Source organism: Pan troglodytes, chromosome 9 (assembly GCF_028858775.2).
Source record: "Pan troglodytes isolate AG18354 chromosome 9, NHGRI_mPanTro3-v2.0_pri, whole genome shotgun sequence".
NCBI classification, from domain to species: Eukaryota; Metazoa; Chordata; class Mammalia; order Primates; family Hominidae; genus Pan; species Pan troglodytes.
In genome coordinates, this window is record NC_072407.2 from 116,629,766 (window position 1) to 116,654,092 (window position 24,327).

A 24,327-nucleotide genomic window follows, 5' to 3' on the forward strand; every position below is an offset into this window, starting at 1 on the left:
AAATTAAAACTACAATGAGAGATTACCTCATACCTGTTAGTATGGTTATTATCAAAAAGATGAAAGATAAGTGATGGTGAGGAGAGGGAGAAAGGGAATACTTGTACACTTTTGATGGGAATGTAAATTAGTACAGCCATTTTGGATAACAGTATGGAGATTACTCAACAAATTTAAAATGGAAATACTGTATGATCCAGCAATCCCGCTAATGGGTATATATCCAAAGGAAAGGAAGTCAGTATTTAAGAAGCTATCTGCACTCCCATGTTAATTGCAGCAATATTCACAGTAGCCAAGACATGGAAACAACGTTAAGTATGCATCAACAGATGAACTGATAAAGAAGTTGTGTCATATATACACATAAACAGTTGGGTGTTGCTCAGCCTTAAAAAAGAAGGAAATCTTGTCATTTGCAACAACATGGGTGAACCTGGGGGACATTATGCTGGGTAAAATGGGCCAATCACAGAACACGGAAAGATAACTATTGCATTATCTCATTTACATGTGAAATATAAAAATGTCAAATTCATATAAATAGAGTAGAATCGTGGTTGCTGAGGGTCTGGTCAGGCAGAGGGGCAAATAGGGGATGTTGGTCAGAAGACTCAAGGTTTTACTTTACACAGGATGAATAAGTTCTAGAGATTTATTGTACAGCATTGTGTCTATAGTTAATAATACTTTATTGCATACTTGAAAATTGCAAAGAGACTAGATCTTAAGCGTTCTCACCACACAAATAAAAATAACTATGTTAGGTGATGGATATGTTAATTAGCTTGATTGTAGTAATCACTTCACAATGTCTGCATACATCAAAACATCACATTATACACTGTAAACACATACATTTTTTATTTGTGAACTGTACCTCAATAAAGTTGAAAAAAAATTCTGGACACTATTATAACTGTCATAACACTGCAGCACAAGGCAGAGGAGAAGAACATGCCTTATAAGGAGTGGGGAAGAATTGGCAGGATCCATATCTTTTTTCTTTCAATAAAATTCTTTAAAAATTATCTACCAAATCTCTGTGCCAATCTCCAATATGCTGTGATTACAGTTCTGATATCCATGCTGTTATATAGACATGGAGGGATATATGGTGGCTAGAGGTGCTGGCTTAGATGCAAACAAACAAATGCTATGTGTATATAAATATACACATATCTATGAAGTATACACATGTATATATCCATATTTATATCTAGATAGCTATCATCTATCTATATCTGTATATAGAGATCTATATCTAGACACTCTCATGCAGAGCAATGCATACAGAGTGTGGCCCGTGTGATATGGTGGTAGCAGGGCCACCTGGCAGGTAGTTGCAGTGTGACCACTGAAAATCCTTAGTGTCATGAGACCTACATCCACAGAATTTGCTCTTTTGGATTCTCTTACCTTGTTACATATTCAAGTTGCAGTGAGATTTAGACCTGTGGCTGTTCCTCTTATGGCCTGAGATTGAATTTAAATCATCGCTGTGGGACTGCTTGATGTATGCAATGGTTTAGAGCAAGAGAAAGTTTACAAAGAAAGCACTCCAAAAATTGAGAGGACCCAGCTGAATCAATTCTCAGGCCTTCAGGAACTGTGGACTCAGGGCTTCTGTTTTTCTTCTTTCTGATTTTTCAGTTACTTTTCCTGCTACCGTGGAGGTGACTAATCCCACGTGAAAACCATACAAAGGCATGAGCAAGGGAAGAGCACTCTGTCTATAAACATGTAAAGCCTTAACCAAAGGTGACCCAGTGCTGCAATTAGATGTCCAGTCTCTAAAAACAAACTTCAGAGCTTCCTCATGGCTTTTTTCTTCTGGCTCTGTGGTGTGGGTTGGGCAGGAACAGATCATAACAAGGGAGGTTTATGATTCCAGCTGGCACGCTGTGGCCACAAATAGGATGTCAGCTTTTGATCAATGAAGCTCATAGGGAAACTCCAACCCTAAGATAAATGCAAAGACTGCTTTAATCAAGGAGAGTCTCTGGACACTATAATTCCTGTGAGAACACGAGAAGATGATGGAGAAAATACTCAGCCATAGGTGTGGTACTTTCCAACTCTTACTGCCAAGCTAACGTCAGGGAAGGGAGGGGAGAACTATAGACCATTTGGTGTTTTTCAAATGGTGTGATGCAACCCTTTAGAGGATAGTAAAATCGTTTTATTTGGGCATAAAAATACTTTTAAAATGGAATACAATTCAATGGAATAAAACAGTAACTAGAAAAAAATCACAGTGCATTGTGTGCAGTGTAGATAGTATTGTTTTATGAGAGTTTTGGGGCGTGTATGTGTGTGTGTGTGTTTGTGTGTATGCATTCATGTGTCCTGAGTTGGATTTGTTATGATTTTTTTTTTTGGGGGGGGGTTGTTTGTTTTTATTTTTTTACTATGGGTCCTGGTCAAAAATGTTTGGTAAAGATTGCCATAATTTAGCTCTTTGCCACATACTTTTGGGATTCTGGGTTTTAAAAACTAACACTGAAATTCTAACCACTCAACACTGAGTTTTTTAAAGACTGTAAATTTCACTCTTTTTGGCAGTGTTTATCAACTGCTTTGGCTTGAGGAGATAACATGAGGTGGCAACAAGCTGCCTAAAAAAGTAAATGGGTGGTTTATAATGAAGCTCTTGAGGCAGATAAGACCAGGGAGAGAGGGTACCAGACAACATGTGTGCGTGTGTGTGTGTGTGTGTGTGTGTGTGTATCAGAGAGAGAGATTTAGAGACCAGGATTCATTAGAGGACACGGTGGGGGTGGGGGTACTGTTTTTTCTGGTAAATAATCTAAAACCTTGTTGTCCATGCTGAGACCTCGACAAGAAAACAGGTTCCAGTATGTGATATGATTCGAAACCCAAAGAATTAACCTGAGTTTCAGAAATCAGGAGTCCTTCTAGGAGTTTTGTTCCCTGCCTCAGGGAAACACTTTGTTTCTGATTGACAATAGAAGATATAAAGGAACTTTTGGAAAACCCAGGATAACATCACCTTGTTCTGGAAATTACTGAAGAGGAACCAAAGTGTACGGAGCCATGTCGTGCTTATTTGATTTAATGTGATTATTTCTCCTGTCCTTTCTTATAGGATACTCACTTTGTTTCCAAATGCCATAGCTCGAAAATTACTGCTGATGTTGATATTTATCTTAATTTTCTGGGTCATTTACTTGGCTTCAAAAGACCACACAAAGGTAGGAAGTTTCATTTTTAAGAATTTCACAGAAGGTCACAGTGACTTCATTTGAATGACCCCCTTTATCATGGCAAGAAATAAAAGTTAAAAGCATATCGTCTTAGCAGGAGAATGTGGATCAGGGGTTCACTGTTCAGCATAAATCCCTTTGGCAATGCATACATTATTATTACTATTTTAAATGGCAATGTATACATTATTATTGTTTTTCTTTAAAAAATGGCAGATGGATTTGTGCCATCTCTGTACTAGTTGGCACTGTAACCATCCTGCGTCAAAATTCTCTCCTCCTCCCTTGGCCTCTGAGATTTCAAACTAATTAAGTTTCTGTTTCAGTCCTCTGCCTTCTTCACAGGGGTTTTCTTATTCTTTAAGTAGTTTAGTGTCTCCTGGCTCTTCCCTTTGTAAGTTTTTCTTAACTCACCTTGCTTCCAGTTTCTTTTCTTCCCAACCATTTAGTGCAAACATAATCTTTCAGAAACTCTGCTTTTATCATCTTCTGGTCCTGATCAAATACTTTCACCACTGACAGTATAAAGAACAAATTCCTTTGTTTAGCCATTCGAGGCCCGTTTACATTTGAACCCAACTACCTTTAAAAGTGTCTCTCTAACCTTTGTCTAACGCAGACTTACCTCCAAGCTTCAAACAAGAAGCACCACAGTCTAGGGCATTCAGCTGGTAATATGAACTGGTTAAAAAAAGCCTTCAGAGCACATCTCAGAAGGTTTCTTTTCCTGGGCCCTCTCTATAAATATGTGTTCTCTAGATTTCTTCCTCTGATCCTCTTCTCTTCTATGCTTGTACCTTTTAATTCATTTGCCCAGGTCCTATCCACTACCAATATTAGTGTTTCACAAAGTGAGGTCTGGAAGCCTTCTGCCCAGAATACCTGTGGGTATTTTATATTTTATATTTGAAAATGCAGATTCCTGAGCCATACTCAGAACTACTGAAATCTCAGTTTGAGCCTAAGATTACAAAGTATTAACAAGCTCCTCAGCTTATTCTTAAGCATGCTAACATTTGAGAATCTCTGCTATGTCCTTCCAAAAGTGAAACCTCTTTCCAGCCCCACTCTTGAATATGTGCTATTCATTGGATATCTCCATCTAAGTCTTCCGCTAGCACTACCAACACAAAAAACACACACCAAATTTATCATCTGTCTCACCATCATCCCCTAACAAAAACAAAACAAGCATACAAAATCAAATGGAAACAAATTCTCTACTTTTATCTCTCCAGTCTTAATAATTGTTGCCATAGCCTGTGTAGTTAATCAAGCTAAAACTCCCTCCACAAGCTATCAGCCACTAAGTCTTATAAATCCTACCTCCAAAATGTCTCTCAAGTCTATCCTTTTTTTCCCCATCCACATTGTCTTTCTTTAGACCGATACTTTGTCATTGCTCATCTAAATTGTTGAAATAGTTTTCCAATTAATTTCCCTGCCTCCAGTCTCAGCCTGCTCTAAGCACTCATTCAAAAAACATTTGTTAAATGTATATTGTGTGTCAGGCACTGGTCTAGGAATTAAAGATACAGAAATACAGGATATCATGTTTGTGTTCAAGAATCTGAAATTTTATTTCTAAAATGAAAATTTGAATATGGTACTCTACCTTCAGCAGCTCCTCATGTAGCATGTGTATGGCCCAAATGCCTTGTCACAGTGTTTTATTGGACTCATTTAAATAAAGGGCACAGAAACTCACTAGGCCTGGTCCAAGACATCCTTGCACTGGCTGTTTTCTTTTTCTTCCCTTTCTCCAGGTTTTCATGGAACTTCCACATAGTTCTTACTTCCTTCAAGTCTTTTTCATCTTCTTGATTTAACACCAGACACATCCCCACTCCCACCTCTTAGCATTCCCCTTACTCTGTTTGATTTTTTTAACATAACGATTATAATTATTACTGATAACATGCATTAAGTCATATTAGAATTATAGGAGTTTCCCGTAATTTTGGAATACATGCCAATAACATATTTATACAAATACAGCCCAAAGGAAACCAAACACCATTTTATATTTGACAATGCTTCCTGTATAATTTTTATACCAAATAAGCTAAACATGTCATTTTTGGACTATAGGGAACCTATTAGTAATATCTTAAAGGATTAATAAGGTCAGAAAAAGACATAATTTATAATTTGATTTTGGAAAGTTTGTCAAATATCAAAGGTTTAAAACACTTGATATTACAAAATAGGATCACAGGTCATTGTAAAATAAATCATTCATTTAACCAAAGTGGTAACTCAAGGATTTTCTTAAAAAGGCAAAACCTTCATTCTATGAGAGAGGAGACTTAATTTTCCAAACAATAAGCCCTAATAAAAACAACAGGAAGCCTATTAAATTTATTTTCCAAAATTGTATAAACAATCTATAACATTTTCATCCTGATCATAAGATATAACTTCTGTAAGTCTTTATAACCTTTATTAAGGAGTAGGTTAATGCTTCAAGAAAACCTTGTTAATCTGACATAGGGGCCCACATGCTGGTCTCGCATCAGTGTGCTTTTGACATTAATGATTAATTTATAAAGAAAGTGAACTTACTTTATCTTTTAAAGTTGGCCCTTACAATCTCATATGCCCACCTCTTCCAAGATAGTCCCTGGGCCTTGAGGAGTTGAATAGCTTTAATTTCTGGCCCTGTGTCTCAGGAATGCAGTTAATTTTGATTGGCATCTTCTACCAGGCCTGAAGATGAGGCTTTAATTGCTGTCAGAGCTTAAGTTTAGCAGGACTTGGTGTTCTTTTTAGACCCAGAAGTCAAAGCCCTGTAGCTCAATGTCACAAGGACTTTAAAAGCACATACAGGAAGATGCAAGGAAGTAATAACGTTAATTAAATTTTTTTTATTCTTAATTTTTCCTGAGCAAACCAAACTTAATAATAATGCATAGGAATTATTTTGATAAAACTTAAAATCTGTTAGTCCAGTTACCAAAAGGCAAAAGAGAAGACCTTTTGTAGTGCACAGAATATTATGTTGGAAGAAGACATTTCCTTTAGACCTTTAAGAAAACATTGCTAGCATAAGGCCACAAGAAACAGAACCTGAGGAGGAAAAAAAAAACTTATAGGAACTGAAAATGAGTTGAAGGGTATTGTTACTATTTCATGTTTTTTAAAAGGGGAGAGAAAACCAAAACTCGTGAGATGCAATAAAAGTTGAACTTTGGGTTAAAATAAAAAAATTAAAATATCTTATAATTTATTAAAATTAAATAAACCCCTTAAGAAAATTTCTTTGTTCTAACCAATTCTATTATTCAGCGTATAAGTGGTTTTTAAAATATAAAACCTGATCTATAGAAAGACCATTATAATTTCCCTTTAATCATAGAGAACTAGATCTTGTAAAAGTTTTTGAGTTTTTAAAAATAAATCCTCTTATTGTCACTTACACAGGCTGTTCATGACTTGCTTGGACTTTCTGGTTTGTTCTGAACATCCCTTTTCCTTTAACAGCCAGTCATTTTACTCTAGGACTAAATTTACCATACAATTCTTTCTTGTTTGAATTATTTTTTGTAATAGTACTTTTCACTTTCTAAAATAATATATGATTTACTCATTTATTATGTTCATTGATTATTGTCTATCCTTACCTAGTATATAGTAACGTTTATAGAGTCAAAGTTTTTTTTTTTTTGAGATGGAGTCTCGCTCTGTCACCAGGCTGAAGTGCAGTGGCACGACCTTGGCTCACTGCAACCTCCGCCTCCTGGGTTCAAGTGATTCTCCTGCCTCAGCCTCCTGAGTAGCTGGGATTACAGGCGCGCGCCACCACGTCCAGCTAATTTTTGCATTTTTAGTACAGATGGGGTTTCACCATGTTGGCCAGGATGGTCTTGATCTCTTGAACTCATGATCTGCCCGCCTTGGCCTCCCAAGAGTCAAAGATTTTTATAAGTGTTTATTGGTATCACAAGTGCCTAGAACAGTCTCTGGTACATAGTAGATACTTAATAAATAACTGGTAAATAACAAAATAAAGAAAGACTGTTGAGTGATCTGGGTGAGAGGTAATGGTGGCCTGAAATAAGCTACTAACAATAAAGATGAAGAAAAGTCAATGAATTTGGCCTATAATTGACAGTAATAGTGATTGACTGTGGGAGGTAAAGAGGTAGGTTTAACCAGGAGTTACATTCCAGGTTTGTACAACTGCATGGCTGTTGATCTCATTCACTGAAGTATTGACCAGAGTAGGAGAAATAGTTAGAAGACAAAAGATGGGTTTAGGTATGAATAGTCTAGGTTTGAGGTCCTTTTAGGTCAACCAAGTGGAGATGTTGAATATATAGATCTGAAGCTGGGAAAGATCTGGCTTAGAAAAATAGATTTAGCAGGCCAGGCCCGGTGGCTTATGCCTATAATCCAAGCACTTTGGGAGGCCGAGGCGGGCAGATCACAAGGTCAGGAGATCGAGACCATCCTGGCTAACACGGTGAAACCCCATCACTACTAAAAATACAAAAAATTAGCTGGGCGTGGTGGTGGGCGCCTGTAGTCCCAGCTACTCGGGAGTCTGAGGCAGGAGAATGGCATGAACCTGGGAGGCAGAGCTTGCAGTGAGCCGAGATCACGCCACTGCACTCCAGCATGGGCAACAGAGCGAGACTCCATCTCAAAAAAAAGAAAAGAAAAAAAAATAGATTTAGGAAACATCGGAATACAAATGGCAGCTGAAGTCATTGTAGTCTGTGACATTTCCTTGGATGAACTATAAAGCGAGAAGAAAAAGTTGCTAGTGATATAATCCTGAGGAACAAAATAAGCACTTGGCTGAGGAGTTAGTGGTAGTGGAGAAAGTGCACATGGGATGGAAGAGGACCCTTGAGAAACTTAATTGGTAGGGGTGGGGAATAGGTGAATGTTAGGACAGCAATTAAAGGGGGAATCAGAGGCTCCAAAAATTTTCCTTTTTGTAACATGGGAGATACTTGAATGCATTTTAATTCATATGGAAAAAGGCTAATAGAAGAAAGTAGGAAATAGGAAAGAGAAGGTGTGGTTACACATGTTTGGCAGTGTGACAGGAAGTTGAATTGCTAAGTGATTACTCTTACAGTTCTCTAAAGCCAAGAAGCTTCAGGAACACAGAAATTTAGGTATTGGAGGAGCTGCCTCCATGGATATTGAAGTCTACCTGGAGGATGTCAAGACTTTTAGTGATTAAGACTAGGAGCCAAGTTCTTCATGATCTTCTATAAATGAGTAAAAGAATCCAGTTGGTCAAAAAGTGACAGAGAAGAGGAGGATTATGTAGTAAGTGGTGATAGTTGGTCAGATATATCATGCAGAACAAGATATCTTAGGGTCTTCTGAAAAAATATATATCCCTTAATATATATAAATCTTCAAAATATATATATTTGAAATGTGTGTGCATATGTGTATAAAACCCTGGTTTTAGTCCATTCAAGCTGTTCTAAAAGAATACCACTGACGGAATGGCTTACAAGCAATATAAATTTACTGCTGACAATTCTGGAAGCTGCAAAGTCCAAGATCAAGGCACCAACAGATTTGGTGTCTGATGAGGGACTGCTTCCTTGTTCATAGATGGGTATCTTTTCATGTGTACTTACATGGTGGAATGGGCAAAGGAGCTCTCTGGGGTCCTTTTTGTAAAGGCACTAACTTTATTAATGAGGGCTCCATTCCCATGATCTAATCACCTCCCTAGAAGTCCCATCTCTTAATACCATCACATTGAAAGTTAAGTTGTAACATACAAATTTGGGGGAACCACAAATATTCTATCTATAGCAACATTGGAGATTAGGTTACAACATGAATTTTGGGGAGATGCAAGCATTTAGTCTATGGCAATTCTAGTGTGTCTATGTGTGTGTGTGTTTAACAGGTTATTAAATAATGAGACAACTGGGCCTCACATGAAATTGAGCATTAAATGCTGATCTTGTCCCTGCTACTACTATTTTAAAGAGACTTTCCTCCTTCTGTGCCTAATTTTAAGGGTCTAGCACACAACTTTTTGTTTTTCCTTGCTCACATTTGTGTCTCGTATGTTGCATAATTCTACTACATAATATTCTTGACATGACAAAATCATAGAAATAAATAACAGATATGTGTTTGCCAGAGGTTAACTAAGGAATGGGAGAGGGTGAGGGAAAAGTAAGCTTGGTTAAAAAACGGCAACATGAAGGAAAGGAAATGTTCTGTATCTTGACTATATCAGTTTCAATATGCTGGTTGCAATATTTTGCTAGTTTTGCAAGATGTTACCATTGAAAAAAACTCGGTAAAGGGTATATGAGATTTCTCTATAATTTATTTTTTTCTAAATACTTTTATAATTTTTAAAATTTTAGATTTAGGGAGTACATGTGCAGGTTTCTTATATGGGTATATTGCATGATGATGTGGTTTGGGCTTCTAATGCTCCCATTGCCCAGTAGTGAACATAGTACTCAATAGGTAGTTTTTCAATCCTTGCCATCCTCCCTCCCTGCTTTTGGAATCCCCAGTGTTTATTGTTCTCATCTTTGGGTCCATGTATATCCAACGTTTAGCTCTCACTTATAAGTGAGAACATGTGGTATTTGGTTTTCTGTTTCTGTGTTAATTCATTTAGGATAATGGCCCCCAGCTGCATCCATGTTGCTACAAAGGACATGATTTTGTGCTTTGTTTTGGCTGTGTAGTATTCCATGGTGTATATGTACCATATTTTCTTTATTCAATCCACCATTGTTGGGCACCTGGGTTGATTCCATGACTTTGCTATTGTGAATAGCACTACAATAAACACACAAGAACAAATGTCTTTTTGGTAGAACAATTTATTTTCCATTGGGTATATATCCAGTAATGGGATTGCTGGGTTGAATGGCAATTATATTTTTAGTTATTTGAGAAATCTTCAAACTGCTTTTCACAATGCCTGAACTAATTTACAGTCCCACCAACAGTATGTAAGCAATTCTTTTTCTCTGCAACACTGCCAATATCTGTTATTTTTTGACTGTTTAATAGTAGCCATTCTGACCGGTGTGAGATGGTACCTCACTGGAGTTTTGATTTGCATGTCTTTAATTACTAGTGATGTTGAGCATTTCTTATGTTTGTTGGCCACGTGTATGTCTTCTTTTGAGAAGTATCTGTTAGTGTCCTTCACCCACTGTTTCCTGGGACTATTTGTGTTTTTCCTGTTGATTTGTTTAAGCTCCTTATAGACTCTTGACAGCAGTCCTTTGTTGAATACATTGTTTGTAAATATCTTCTACCATTCTGTAGCTTGTCTGTTTGTTCTGTTGATAGTTTGTTTTGCTGTGGAGAAGCTCTTTAGCTTAATTCAGTCCCAATTGTTAATTTTTGTTTTTGTTACATTTGCTTTGAGGGCTTGGTTATAAATTCTTTGCCTGGGCCAATGTCTAGAAGAGTATTTCCCAAGTTTTCTTCTAGGATTTTTATAGTTTGAGGTCTTATATTTAAGTCTTTAACCCATTTTGAGTTAATTTTTCTATATGTTAAGAGGTGGGGGTCCAGTTTTATTCTTCTGCATATGGTTAACCAGTTTTCCCAGCCCCATTTATTGAATACGTTATCCTTTCCTCAGTGCTTATTTTTGTTGACTATATTGAACATTAGTTGGTTACAGGTGTGTGGCTTTATTCCAGGGGTCTCAATTCTGTTCCATTAGTCTATGTGCCTGTTTTTGTACCAGTACTGTGGTGTTTTGGTTACTGTAACCTGGCAGTGAAGTATAAAGTTGGACAATGTGATGCCACTGCTGTATTCTTTTTTGCTTAGGATTGCCTTGACTATTTGGGCTCTCTTTTGGTTCCATATGAATTTTAGAATAGTTCTTTCTCATTTTGGGAATACTGATGTTGGAATAGCATTGAATCTGTACATTGCTTTGGGCAGTATGGACATTTAAATGATATAGATTCTTCTAATCCACGAGCAAGGGATGTTTTTCCATTTGTGTTGTCTATGATCTTTCTCCTCAACGTTTTGTAGTTCCCCTTGTAGAGATCTTTCACCTCCTTGGTTAGATGTATTCCTAGGTATTTTTTGTAGCTGTTGTACATAGGATTGGATTCTTAATATTTTCTCAGCTTGAACATTATTGGTTTATAAAAATGCTACTAATTTTTGTACGTAAGTTTTGTATCCTGAGACTTTGCTAAAGACCTGTTTATCAGGTCTAGGAGTCTTTTGGCATTACCTTTGAGGTTTTCTAGGTGTAGAATAATATCATCAATGAAGAGAGATAATTTGACTTTATGTTTTCCTATTTTGATGACTTTTATTTTTTCCTCCTGCCTGATTACTCTGGTTAGGACTTCCAGTATGTTGAATAGGAGTGGTGAGAATGTACATCCTTGTTCCAGCTCCTAGGGAAAATGCTTCCAGTTTTTGCCTGTTCATTATGATGTTGGCTGTGGGTTTGCCATAGATAGCCATGATTATTTTGAGGTATGTTCCTTTGATACCTAGTTTGTTGAAGGTTTTTTATCATAAAGGGATGTTGGATTTTTATTGAATGCTTTTTCTGCATCTATTGAGATGATGGTATAGTTTTTGTTTTTAATTCTGTGTATGTGGTGAATCACATTTATTGATTTGCATATGTTAAGCCATCCTTGCATCCCTGGAATAAAGCCCACTTAATTGTGGTGAATTAACTTTTGATGTGCTGCTCAATTCAGTTTGCTAGTATTTTATCAAGGAGTTTTGCATCTATATTCATCAGAAATATTGGTCTGTAAGTTTGTTGTTGGTGTTGTGTCTTTGCCAGATTTTGGTATCAGAATGATACTGGTTTTGTAGAATGAGTTAGAGAAGAGTTCTTTCTCCTTGATTTTTTGGAATAGTTTCAGTAGGATTGGTACCACTCTTCTTTGTATGTCTGGTAGAATTCAGCTGTGAATCCATGTAATCCAGGGCTTTTTCTGCATGATAGGTTTTTAAACAATTATTATTATGATTCAACGTCTTTAGTCATTTTTGGTCTGTTCAGGATTTCTGTTCTTCCTGGTTTAATCGTGAGAGATTGTGAGTTTCCAGGAATGTACCCATTTTCTCTAGATTTTCTAGTTTGTTTACATAGAAATATTCATAGTAGTCTCTGAAGATCTTTGTATTTCTGTGGGATTGATTGTGATGTCAACTTTGTAATTTCTGATTGTGCTTATTTGGATATTATTTTCTCCTTTGTGAATCTAGCTAGTGGTCTATTGATCTTGTTTATATTTTCAAATAACCAACTTTTTGTTTTGTGGATCCTTTGTATTTTTTATGGGGTCTGAATTTCATTTAGCTCTGCTTTGATTTTAGTTATTTCTTTTCTTCTGCTAGCTTTGAGACTAGTTCTTGTTTTTCTATTTCCTTTAGGTATGAAGTTAGGTTAGTAATTTGAGATCTTTCTATCTTCTTGATGCAGGGATTTAGCACTATAAACTTTCCTAGTAACACTAGCTTTGTCACATCTTAGAAATTTTGGTATGTTTTGTCTCTATTTTCATTTGTTTCAATTTTTTAAAATTTCTGCCTTAGTTTTGTTATTTACCCAAAAGTTGTTCAGGAGAAAGTTGTTTAGTTTCCATATATTTGTGTGATTTTGAGAGTTCCTCTTGGTGTTGCTTTCTATTTTTATTCCATTGTGGTCTGAGTAGAGGCTTGGTATGATTTCAATATTTTTTAATTTATTGAGACTTGCTTTATAACCAAGCATGGGGTCAATTTTACAATATGTTTCATGTGCAGATGAGAAGAATGTATATTCTGTGGTTGTTGGGTAGAGTACTTTGTAGATGTCTATGGGGTCTAATCAGTCAAGCATCAAATTTAAGCTGAGAATTTCTTTGTTTCTTTGTTAGTTTTCTGCCACAGTGGTATGTCTAATGCTGTCAGTGGGGTGTTGAAGTCCCTCAGTATTATCATGTGGCTGTCAAAGTCTTTTCTTAGATCTAGAAGTAATTGTTTTATAAATCTTGGTGCTCCAGTGGTGAATGCATATGTATTTAGGATAGTTACATCTTCTTGTTAAATTGAACCTTTATCATTATGTCATGCCTTTATTTGTCCTTTTTAAAATTTTTTGGTTTAAAGTCTATTTTATCTGATACAAGAATAACAAACTCGGCTCTTTTTCCGTTTGTGTCATAGATCTTTCTCCACCCCTTTACTATGATCCTATGGGTATTGTTATATGTGAGATGAATCTCCTGAAGACAGCAGAAGGATGGGTCTTATTTTTTAATCCAGTTTGCCACTCTATGTCTTTTAAGTGGAACATTTAGGTCATTTATGTTCAAGGTTAATTGATAATTGATATGTAAGGTTTTGTTCCTGCCATAGTGTTGTTAGCTAGTTGCTTTGTAGTTTCAATTGAGGGGTTACTTTATGGGATCTGTGGGTTATGGACGTGTGTGTGCTTTTGTGGTAGCAAGTAACATTCTTTTATTTCCATATTTAGAACTCCTGAAGGAGATGCTTCTCTTGTAGGGCTGGTCTGGTGGTGATGAATTCCCTTAGCAAATACTTGTCTGGAAAATACTTCATTTCTCCTTAATTTATGAAGCTTAGTTTGGTGAGATATGAAATTCTTGGCTAGCATTTCTTTTCTTTAAGAATGCTAAAAATGGAACCTCTGTCTCTTCTGGCTTGTAAGGTTTCAGCTGAGAAGTCTGCTGTTAGTCTGATGGGCTTCCCTTTATAGATAATATGACCTTTTTTTCTAGCTGCCTTTAAGATTTTTACTTTTTTGTTAGTCTTGGATACACTGATGACTGTGTGCCTTGGGGATGGGTTGCCTTGTATAGTATCTCATCAAAGTTCTCTGGGTTTTGTATCTGCATGTCAACCTTTCTAGCAAGATTGGGGACATTTTCCTATATTCAAATATACTTTCCAAGTTGCTTACTCTCCCTTCTCGCTCAAAAATGCCAATGAGTCATAGATTTGATCACTTTACATAATCCCTTCTTTCTCAAAGTCTTTGTTCATTTTTAAAAATTATTTTTATTTTTGTCTGAGTGGTTCATTGAAAAAACTGGTCTTTGATCTCTAAAATTCCTTCTGCTTGGTCTAGACTATTGTTAAGGTTTCCAACTGTATTTTAAAATTCCTATAGTCAATTTTTTAATTCCAGAAGTTCTTTTTGATTCTTTCTTAGTACAGCTATGTCATCTTCCAAATCTTGGATCATTTTTTCTGGCGCCTTTGTGTTGAATTTCAAATTTCTCTTGAATCTTGTTGAGTTTCCTTGCCATTCACATTCTGAATTCTACACCTGTCATTTCAGATGTTTCATTCTAGTTAATATACATTGTTTGTGAGTGAATGGCATCCTTTGGAGGTGATGAAACACTCTGGTTTTTTGTATTGCCAGAGTTCTTACACTGGTTCCTTCTCATCTGACGGAGTTGACACTTCTTTTCTTTCCTTTGAATTTGCTATCATTTGGATAGGGATTCTCGATTTTTTCTTTCTTTTTTTTCTTGGGGGTATGGCTATGGTGTATGTTGTGTATGATCAATTGGCTTTGTTTCTCGGTGCTTTCAGGGTGCCTAAGCTCTTTATGGGTTCATTGGTTACAGATAGGTTGCAGTGGCTTTCTCAGATATTGCTTTTTGTAGCAATGTGGTTTTGTTTGATGGTGTAATTCAAGCTGCAGTCTAGTGTGTGGTATTTAAGAGTAATAGCTGGCAGCTAGGGGCAGGGGCAGAGACAAATTGGGAAGTGTGAATCATGCCCTCTCCCAGCACACATCCACCTTCAGTGGTGGTAGAGACACTGGAGAAGCTGTCTCTTTCAGCCCATGCTCCCCATGCCCTGATAGGAAGAGCTGCTGCTATGTCTGCAACAGTACACTGAGAAGAAAGGTGGGGGTGAGAGATGACCTCCTCTCCACGTCCATTCCTGGGCTTTGGTGATGCCACCTTCAGTAGTTGGTGCCATGCTTGCATTTTCTTTGACCCAAGGGGGGCTTTGGTGAGCTGTGCTCCCCCTTCCCTTAGGGGCAGATAGTGCTGAGGGTTAGATCTCCAGGGAAAGTGGGGTCTGCCTCCATTCTACTTCTTGGAGCTGATGGGGCACTGTTCCCCAAATGGCCAAGGGAGCAGGCTGGGACACCAGGATTGACACCCACAGACTAGTTCCAGGTTGCAAAGCTGTCCCCGGCTACAAGCCTCACCACCCAGGCGAAACTTTGTCTTCAGAAACTCTCCTCCTGCTCCAGGCTTGTGACAGGAAAAAGACTAATTCCAGTGCCTACTGCTGGGGAACTCTCTGCATTCACCACTCAATTCTGACTGTGGGTGCCCTTCTGCCCATTACATAAGATCATTATGTAATGGTAAAAGTGACAGTTCACCCAAAATACATAACAACCAATACATGTGTGTACATCTAATAGCAGAGCTACAAAATATTTGAAGAAAAGCATATATCAATAAAAAGAAAAGGAAAAATTCAGAATCATAGTCAACAACATTAACATTGTTCTTAGTAATTGATAAAATATGTAGAGAGAAAGTCAGTTTAGCAGATTGAATGATGGCCCCCTAAAAATGTGTCTACCTGAAACCCCTGAATATGAGCTACAGTAGTCCTCTTAAATCTACTAAATATATATTCCAAGACCCCAGTGGATGCCTGAAACCGCAGATAGTACCAAACGCTATACAGTGTAAATGCTGTTTTTTCTTGTACATAGATATCTATGATAAAGTTTAATTTATAAATTAGGCACAGTAAGACTGACAAAAATAACTAATATTAAAATAGAACAATTATAACAACATACTGTAATAAAAGTTATATAAATATGGCTTCTCTCTCTGTCTCTTTCTCTCTCTCAAAATATCTTATTGTACTATACTCACCTATTTTTGGACCATGGTTGACCATGGGTAACTAAAACCATGAATAAGGACGTGCCACTATATTTAGAAAAACACTCTTTGATGATGTAAATAAGTGAAAGGGCTCAAGATGAGATCATCCTGGATTAAGGGGGATCCTAAATCCAGTCACAACTGTCCTTTTAAGAGAAGAAAAGGGGAAAACACACACAGAGGGGAAGATTACATAAAAATGGAGGCAGAGATTGAAATAAGCTGTCTACAAGCCAAGGAACACCAAGGATTACTGGAAACCACCAGGAGTTAGGAGACATGTATGGAATATATTCTTTTGCAAAGCGTCTATAAGGAACCAACCCTGTTGACACCTTGATCTCTGACTTCTGGCCTCCAGAACTATGAGTGAATAAATTTATGTTCTTTTAAGTCACTAAATTTGTGATGCTTTGTGATGTCAGCCCCATGAAACTAATAGAGTCAGCAAAAATGTAGAAGAAGTAGAGAACACAACCCTTCAACTAAATCTGATTGACATTCATAAAACACTTCCTCCAACAGCAGTGGAATATACATTCTTTCCCAGTGCACATGAAACATGTACCACATTGTGCTCTGTTGTTTGCATTGTTGATATAGAAAATGATAATATGGTTTTTAAAAAGAAAAGTCAAGTGAGGGGATAGCAAAAGGAAAAACTCTAAAATTGAATCATGAAATAGTATGTATTGATTGTATCTAGTTAATTTTTAAGTCAGTGACTCCTAAAGAAAACCATCTGCTGGCAGCAGAGGAAGTCATACTACGTGGAAACCAATTCTGAAGATTCCATAACTGAAAGCCAGTTAGTATCGATTTTTGATATTTAATTTATCACACTGAAAGATGTAAAATAAGCCATAATAATTAATATTGAAAAGCAAGCCCTATTGTTTGCTGATGATATTTTCTTTTCCCTTTCAATATTTCAGTTCTCGTTCAACTTGGAAAACCATATTATCCTGAACCAAGGGAACATCTTCAAAAAATATTCACACTCTGAAACACCACTGTGTCCAGCAGTTTCACCAAAAGAGACTGAACTTAGAATAAAGGACATTATGGAGAAACTAGACCAGCAGATCCCACCCAGACCTTTCACCCATGTGAATACCACCACAAGTGCCACACACAGCACAGCCACCATCCTCAACCCTCAAGATACGTACTGCAGGGGGGATCAGCTGGACATCCTTCTGGAGGTGAGGGACCACTTGGGATGCAGGAAGCAATATGGTGGGGATTTCCTGAGGGCCAGGATGTACTCCCCAGCACTAATGGCAGGTGCTTCGGGAAAGGTGACTGACTTCAACAACGGCACCTACCTGGTCAGCTTCACTCTGTTCTGGGAGGGCCAGGTCTCCCTGTCTCTGCTGCTCATCCACCCCAGTGAAGGGGTATCAGCTCTCTGGAGGGCAAGGAACCAAGGATGTGATAGGATCATCTTCATTGGCCTGTTTGCCAACAGAAGCTCCAATGTCTTCACTGAATGTGGCCTGACCCTAAACACAAATGCTGAACTGTGCCAGTACATGGATGACAGAGACCAAGAAGCCTTCTACTGTGTGAGGCCTCAACATATGCCCTGTGAGGCCTTGACCCACGTGACCACTAGGACAAGAAATATTTCCTATCTTAGCAAGGAAGAATGGAGGCTTTTCCACAGGTAAAGAGGCTTTCAAATACAATAACAGATAAAAAGAGGTATCCGACCAAACTCTGCCTGGTAGTTTTGCCTAATCAAACTTTTGTATCATGTCAATTATGTTGACTAAATTATAATTAGGTCCTTAGAGTCAGTTCAGCTTGGAGTGTGTTCACAGGGATCCATATAAGTCACCCCTAGAACTATTTGCTGACAGGAGTATAACCAGTGAAGCACTTAATATAGACCTATAGTTCTCCATGGTTTGCAATACTTCCAGGTTCAGTAATTTTTTATAGACTAGTATTTTCTATAATGTGTTCCAGGGAATACTAATCCTATAGAGTATTAATAGATGCTGTACAATAAAAAAGTGGTGAATGATATCATTGTTCAGTTGAGCTTTACCCCTTACATCCAGTGAATCATCAAGCTCTATACATTATACATCCCAACTATCTCCTGAACCCAGCCATTTCTGTCTACCACCATTGCCTCTATCCTTGTATAACCTGCCATCATACCTCAGATCATTGCAACAATCCCCAGAGCTGATTTCTCTGCCCTCAGTCCTGTTTCTTCCAATCTATTCTCCACACTGCACCTAGACTAATGTTTTTGAAATGCAGTTATGTCTTTTACTATTTCCTCCTTAAAAGCTTTAAGATGACCCCACGGCTCTAAAGGTGAAATTTAAACTCTTTAATATGTTTACAAGGACTTTCCTCCCTTGGCAGCCTCTTGTCTCACCTTTATGCTGCCTTGCCCTCTGTCCGTCAATGGAACTCCTTTTATTTAACAAATGGACCATGTCCTCTCACCTCTGGCATTTCACAAGCTTTGGTTTACACATCATTTCCTCTAGGAAACTTTCCATCTCCCTGACTGAAGTTCTAGTCCTGTATTTTTCCTTAGCATTTTGTTCTTCCCCAACATAATTCTTATTACATTATTAATTTTCCAATTTATTTTTAATATCCTCTGTTAAGTTGTAAGCTCTGCAGAGCATTAAGTGTTAACTACTTTTCACCATTCATTCATTTTTTTTTTTTTTTTGAGACCGAGTCTCGCTCTGTCACCCAGGCTGGAGTGCAGTGGTGCGATCTCGGCTCGCTGCAACCTCCGCCTCCTGGGTACAAGAAATTCTGCTGCCTCAGCCTCCTGAGTAGCTGGGACCACAGGCACCTGCCACCACCCCTGGCTAATTTTTGTATCTTTAGTAGAGACAGGGTTTTACCATGTGGGCCAGGCTGGTCTTGAACTCCCCAGCTCAGGTGATCCACCCACTTCAGCCTCCCAAAATGCTGGAATTATAGGCATGAGCCATCACGCCCAGCCCATTCTTTCAATTTATAAGTAGTCAGCGCCTTCTGTATTCCAGACACAGCACTAGGTGTTGGGAATTAACATTCTAGTGGGATAGAAGGACAAAAAGTAAATAAACAGATTTGTCTTTTACTATTTCCTCCTTAAAAGCTTTAAGATGACCCCATGGCTCTAAGGGTGAAATTTAAACTCTTTTAATATTAAAACTCTTTAACATGAAGGTCAAAGAGTGACAGTTTCAAACGTGATGGTTGATGCTATTTTGAAACGGTGTCAGGTAAGGCTTGTCTTGAGCAGCAACCTGAGTTAAGTGAGGGAGTAAGTCATGTGAATTTTCAGGAAACAGCATTCTCAAGAGAAGGAATGGGACCTGAGGCAAGAGCATGTTGGAATGTTCTAGGAACCATGGTGGGGGTGGAGTGCAGAAAGGCTGGAACGCAGGAAGTGAGGGAGAGAGAAGATGAGATAGGTAGGCAGGGCCTTAGAAGTCATCTATGTCTGTCAGGAAGCCATTCAGGGCCAGTATTTTGTCTCACAGGCCCAGCACAATGCCTGACACTGAGAAAGTTCTGAATAACTATTTGTTGAATAAAAAAAAATAAGTAAAATAATACAATCTGGAGAAATAATTAAAGTTAAGTTGGTTTCTTTGCAGCAGGACTTCTCAGAAACTTTAATATGTATCCCTTCAAGCAAGAATAGAGCATACAGCATTTCCCAAATTTATTTGGCCACAGACCACTTATTTTATGGATCATTTAAAGAGACTTTGGTTCCCCAGTTTGGGAGCTGCTGCCATAGAAAGGCTTTAGTTTTCTGATATGTCTTCAGAGGGCAAATTTCCAGCATAGCACAATATCCTGGAAATTCAAGTTCAAATCCAATTTAAGCATTATGATGACACAGAGAGCTGGGCACAACTGACCCTACATCACTACAGGCTCTCCCTTTCACCCCTACGTCACCTTCACTTCTTTACATTTTCCTGATCAAGGTATGGAAAAATCTCTTTATTCCCTATGGCTCAGCTAAAAGAAGCTGGGATTTTAAAAATAAATTTTTATGAAGCAAAGGAAAAATAATCATGGAGACATAAAGGTCTTCCTGTCTTGGAGGTCTCAGAATTCTGTCTTAAGTCTAAGGGTGGACTTAAGATTCTATACTCTATATGTTTTATATGTGCCTGATTCTGTATTCCCTGTTAGCTACAGCTGGATCCCTCTTGAGGTGGTCCTCATTGAAGCCTGGGTTGAAGGTACCATCCTTGCACAGTTGCTGGCTGTGTCTCAGGAAATCCAAAGTCCCTAGTCTGGCAGACTGGCACATACTTTGGGTCCTAATCAGGCTTCTCAAGAGGGCTGTGCTCATGACAGTAATCATGATAGTAAGCTGCTTTATTTCCAAATAGACATAAGTCCTTCCCAGATCCCCTGCTCTATTCAAGCTATTAAGTTTTTTTCCCCTACTGCATGGAAATAGAGATTTCAGTCTCCCTACAGGTGATGTAGTGCATATGCAAGGAACAGCTGATTACACATCCAAGAAGTCTCACGGATCATTCTATTGCTAAGCTCTAGGGCCCCTTCCTAGACCCAAGCCCAATTCTTTGACATCTTTCCTTCTCACGAATACAGGGACTAAGCCAGTTTCTGTTTCATTTGTAACATAGTACCGTTAACCCTTGAACAACCCAGATTTGAACTGCACAAATCCACTTATATTCAAAGCATTTTCAATCAAATGTGGATCAAAAATATAATATTCACAGGATGCAAAACCTACATCTATGGAGAGCTGACTTTTCACATACTTGGGTTCCGTGGGGCTGAATGCAGGACTTGAGCATATGCTGATTTTTGTAGATGTGGTGGGGGTCCTGGAACCAATCTCCCACATATACTGAGGGATGACTGTAAATATATTTCCCCACTTGGGTTCTCTCCCTCACCCTTGGCTGAAGAATCAGAAATGTTACTTCCTAGGACATTTATTTCCTTAAATTAAAAAAGTCTTTTTCTTTTTAAGAGTTTTGTGGATAATCATGATAAAAACATAAATGAGGAGTTACCATAGGAGAAGACATCACATAGGTAACACAGTTGTTCACTATTCTGTTAGTTTCTATTATGGTCTAATTAATTATAGACCCCTTTTTAAAATTTAATGCACATACACAATTACAAAAACAGGAGACATTAAAATGAATTCCTTTATAACATTAATACATGGTTTTAATCCTAATTTTAATGTAGCATCAAATTTTTCTTTGGTAACCAAATTTACAAGGTAGCCGGGTCTCAATTTCTTTTGTTATCCTCAGCCTTACCTGAGAAAGGTATGGGAGAATAGAGGTTTGGTCAGATTAAATTTCTTAAAGACAAATCTTACTCTTGTGCCAAAAATAGGTCTGATGGGATCCTCAGTAATAATAATTGCAATGATTTGTTGAGCACCTACTATATGCCAACCTTTATGTTAGATGCCTACTTTGTATTATACAATTTATCCTCAGTAAAATACTCTGGAGTGACTATTATTATGCTCATTTTGAAGATGAGAAAATTTAGGCATATTAAATAGGTTGGCCAAAGTCACATATCCAGTTGAATTGCAGAGTCAGAACGGGATTCCCAGTCGATCTTATTCTAAAGTCAATGGGCCATAGTGCTGTCTCTCATGACTCCACCACTCCATGCAGCCATCACACCCAGCCACCCTGACCTGTCTTCAGTCCTCTGGCCTTCTTGATGAAGGGGATATTATCCTCACTTGACCCAAAAACTCATTTCCTGAGATTCAGACAATTCTTCTCAATCTTAGAAAGGGCTTTCTCTATCCCTCTTGAAGATGTCTGTGGCTCTGGCTCTGAAAGGGCCTACCTTCCCCTAGATGGATTTCATTCTGATAGAGTGAATTCAATTTGGCTGGACATAGTCACCATAGTCATTGGGACTGATACCTTGAGATGAAGCTCACTGTGCTGGGCACTCGAAATATTATACTGAATAATATTGACTTGATTCCTATCTGAGGGAGATAACAGACTATGAAAAATAGACTCCTGGGAACTCAAGAAGGTGAAGAGTAGATGAAGATGAAGCTGGCAATGTAGACACTCATAGGAGATTTTTATACCAGTTAGGGAGCTTTTTCTGTAGGTTGAGGACAGAAAGTCATGGGAACGTTTTACATAGGGGAATAAAACAGGTAGCATAGGGTTTGTATTTAGGTGGGATAAACCAAAAGGGCAGAAAGATAGTATTATAATAATTTAGGACAGGGTTCTCAAAGTAATGTCCCTAGACCATTGGCTTTGGGTTAGCCCAAGAGCTTGTTATTATAGAAATCCAAATTCTTGAGAATTTACCCCATAACTGTTGAATCAGAAATTCTGGGTGTGAGGCTCAGCAATTGGAGTTGTAATAAAGTACTGCAGGTAATTCTGATGCACGCTCAAGTTTGAGAAGCACTAGCCTTGGAAAGCGTGATGAGGGCCTGAATTACTACAGGTGGAAAATGTGGAAAGGGTTGTTTGTGGTAGAGAGCCATTTAGAAGGGAAAATTAAAATAAGGATAGATAGATAGATAGATAGATAGATAGATAGATAGATAGACAGACAGATAGATAGATAGATGTTAGATAGATTTGATGGATTGCATATGGAGGGTGAGTGACTTTCTCTGGATCTCTAGATTCCCTGCCATTAGGAGAGGAACAGCTTTCCAGAATCCTGACCCATTTACTTCCCCAGGATATCTTAAATATATCAAAATAAGGGGGGGAAAGGCATTTGGAGAAGAGAGGTTTAATCCATCTAAACCAGTGATTCCTACTTTATTATCCGGGCAGATAGTAAGCTAATTTATTTTCCCATTTCTTGCAGGTCCAACATAGGAGTTGAAATGATGAAGAACTTTACCCCCATTGAGGTCATACCATGCAACAGTAAGTCTGGAGTGTTGTTGTCTGCCATGATCACAATTTATCCACGGAAAGGACATGCTTACTTAGAGATATTTATTCCACATTAATGATTTGATCTCTCATTTCCTGGGACAAATTACATCAACCACCTTGGGTTTTAGAGAAGGGATTTTATTCTTGGAAATTATTTTCATATCGATTTAAACCAATTTTCATCCCAAGTCAGATATAAAAGGCTAGGGAAACCATTAACTTCAGTGGCACTGCCTCAAAATGTACAGGCTATTTGTATTTAAATTTGAGATTTATTCCTCCAGAGCCAATGATCAGGTGCTGGTGCTATGTGAAAAATGTCTCAGATGAGCTGCACAGATTCAGAGTTAGGACATTTCTTTGGTGGTTTCTAATTTCTCATTTAGCCAAGCCATATTACTTGAAGTTCTATGAACTAGAAATTTCTGTGAATTTTTTCTCAGTTTAATCATATGAACTTTAGTGGTCAACACAAAACCATTTCACTCATAGAAGTGATGATTCTGCTACACGGGAAATGAAGTGAATTTCAAAATTAAAGTAAAGCAAAGGACTTCCATTATAACAATCAACGGGGTGTACCATTACTCATCACCCCTTTTTCATGCATTTAGCAAGTGTTTACTGAGGTCCTACTGTACAAAGAAATTTGCTAAACCCTGTGGAGAACATAAATACAAATAAATCATGAACCCAGATGTAAAGCTCACAATCTATGAAGAAGACAGATCCCTTCCCTGCTAGGGCAACTATCATTCACACCCAACTTTTACACTGAAGAAAGTTCTTAGATTCTTGAGGCAATTTGAATGTTCGTAACACCTCTTTTATTTCCCTCTTGCCTGGACAGTAATTTCTAGTAAAGTCAGGCAGTTTCTTGGAAGATAGTACCAGACTGTAATTTTTGGAGCCACTTACAAATCTGATGTTATTCAATACGAACAAATGTAAGTTCCTCAATGTGTACCCCATATCCCAACAATGCAGGTAGATGACAAAGAAGATGTGCATTTTAAGTGGTGAATATAGAAGTGGCCTCAGAAACTTACCTGGGGGAAAACTCAATAGGAGTCAGTAAATACAGTTTAGGCTATTTTAATAGAGGAGTGTTCAGAACAGGGAGGTCATGATCCTACTTTTTTCTGTGTCAGATCACACTGAGAATATTACATTCAGTTCTAGACATGACAATTAAGATTTAAGGATTTTAAAAAAAGTATTAGCCAGAGAAGATGATTCTGGGACACACAAAATAAACAATGTGAGACACTC

At 37.8% G+C, this 24,327-nt stretch overlaps 1 protein-coding gene across 2 annotated transcripts in view; it reads left to right on the forward strand.

Moving 5' to 3' along the window:
- Positions 1 to 24,327, forward strand: part of NXPE2 (neurexophilin and PC-esterase domain family member 2) — a 48,333-nt gene that overhangs the window by 20,726 nt on the left and 3,280 nt on the right. Inside the window, exons 1-3 of one of the 2 annotated variants that reach the window (XM_054662717.2) lie at positions 3,110 to 3,215; positions 17,059 to 17,792; positions 22,982 to 23,043. In XM_054662717.2, coding sequence (XP_054518692.2) covers positions 3,156 to 3,215; positions 17,059 to 17,792; positions 22,982 to 23,043 — 856 coding nt within the window. In that variant the 5' untranslated portion in view covers positions 3,110 to 3,155. Of the gene's footprint in view, positions 1 to 3,109; positions 3,216 to 17,058; positions 17,793 to 22,981; positions 23,044 to 24,327 lie in introns of those variants that run through there. The other variant, XM_063784543.1, reaches the window with a different exon arrangement.